Source organism: Formica exsecta, unplaced genomic scaffold (assembly GCF_003651465.1).
Source record: "Formica exsecta isolate Colony F162 unplaced genomic scaffold, ASM365146v1 scaffold148, whole genome shotgun sequence".
In the NCBI taxonomy this organism is placed as follows: Eukaryota; Metazoa; Arthropoda; class Insecta; order Hymenoptera; family Formicidae; genus Formica; species Formica exsecta.
Window position 1 is genome coordinate 73,851 of NW_021848810.1, and position 1,388 is coordinate 75,238.

General features: G+C 41.3%; 1 protein-coding gene across 1 annotated transcript in view; it reads right to left on the bottom strand.

The window, feature by feature from the left end:
- LOC115246332 (small conductance calcium-activated potassium channel protein-like) overlaps positions 1-69 on the bottom strand; it is a 50,320-nt gene extending 50,251 nt beyond the window's left edge. Inside the window, exon 1 of the mRNA XM_029825071.1 lies at positions 8-69. Coding sequence (XP_029680931.1) covers positions 8-54 — 47 coding nt within the window. The 5' untranslated portion in view covers positions 55-69. The remainder of the gene's footprint in view (positions 1-7) is intronic.
- Positions 70-1,388: the final 1,319 nt, after the last annotated feature.

The window sequence follows — 1,388 nt, forward strand, 5'->3', positions numbered from 1 at the left end:
CCCGGCCGCTCCCCCCGCGCCGCCCCCGCCGGCCACCCCGCCGCTGTTCTTCATCGCTCCCGGGATCGAGAGAGTCGACACTGGCTTCCGCAGCTGGAACAGGGAGAATAAGTACAATTAAGCTGAGAGGAATGCAAGTGGAGTGGCATCATAGGGATTAAACTCATTTCCAAAAAAAAAAAAACAATTTATTCTAAAAATCGTTAATTTATTCTCCCTCTTATTTGAAAATGATACTTACGACAAGAACGTGCATAAATAGCGTGTGCAAAGTCACACTCTGTTCAACTGTCAACAAAATTGACTGAAATTTCAGGCAAAGGATCTGCAGCTTTTTTGCAGACACACTGTCTGAATCTTCGGACAAAATGCTGGCTGAATTTTCAGACAGAATACTGTCTAAATTTTCGGACAAAATGCTGAATTTTCAGACAGAACACTGTCTGAATTTTCAGACAAAATGCTGTCTGAATTTTCAGACAGAATACTGTCTGATTTTTCCGACACATTTCAATTTTCGGACAAACTTTTAGGGTTTCAAAAAAAGAACTCTGATTAAGACAAATTATCTGAAATTTCTTTCAGATCTGAAAATTCAAATAAAGATGTGTCCAAATTTATATAAAATTTTTTACAGTGTACATATATATTTCCAAGACTTTTGAGAGACTTTTAAGGGTTGAAAATTGAAATATTCAAGGAAGACACAGAGAGAGAAAGAGAGAGAGAGAGAGAGAGAAAAGTAGCGAGAAGTAGGGTTTTCTTTCTTCCCTTTTCATTATTTTTTCTTCTTTTGCGTGAGAGAGTGTGACTCATGCTAACTTCGAAATAAATGGCTCAGGACGAGTCGTCTTAATAGCGAGCGCGTAGTCCTGATTTATCGAGCAAAACGTGGGCGGTCGCATAAAATCTTCCAGCGGAAGCTCCCGAGAGGGGCATGAGACGGCTTTCGATCGATGGAAATTATTCCATCTGGCCAGCCAACTGGCGATACGAGTTAACGAGTGTCTCGAATGTGCAGTGCGAAATTCCATGGTACGCGAGCCTCGGCGCGAATCGAAGGGAAAGGAATGTTTATTCAAAAATGTAGCACTTCGTCTGAGAGCTCCGAATGGGATTTCTGTGCAACAAAAAGCGCGTTCCTAATCACGTTAACTTTTTTTCCGGCCGTAGCCGGGGATGAAGTATTGGAATGGTTGTATTTTTTTTATCGCTTGCTGTTTTTTTCCGCTTCAGGCGAGCTTTCAGACGGCATAAAATAAGCAGGAGCTGTAAAGATTTCACTTCGATTTCACAATGGAAAGGCCAATGTTGTCGCTGTCTTTTCTCCTTAAAAAAAAAAGGAGAAAAAGGGAGAAAAGAAGTTTATCTCTCCGACTTCGTGCTAA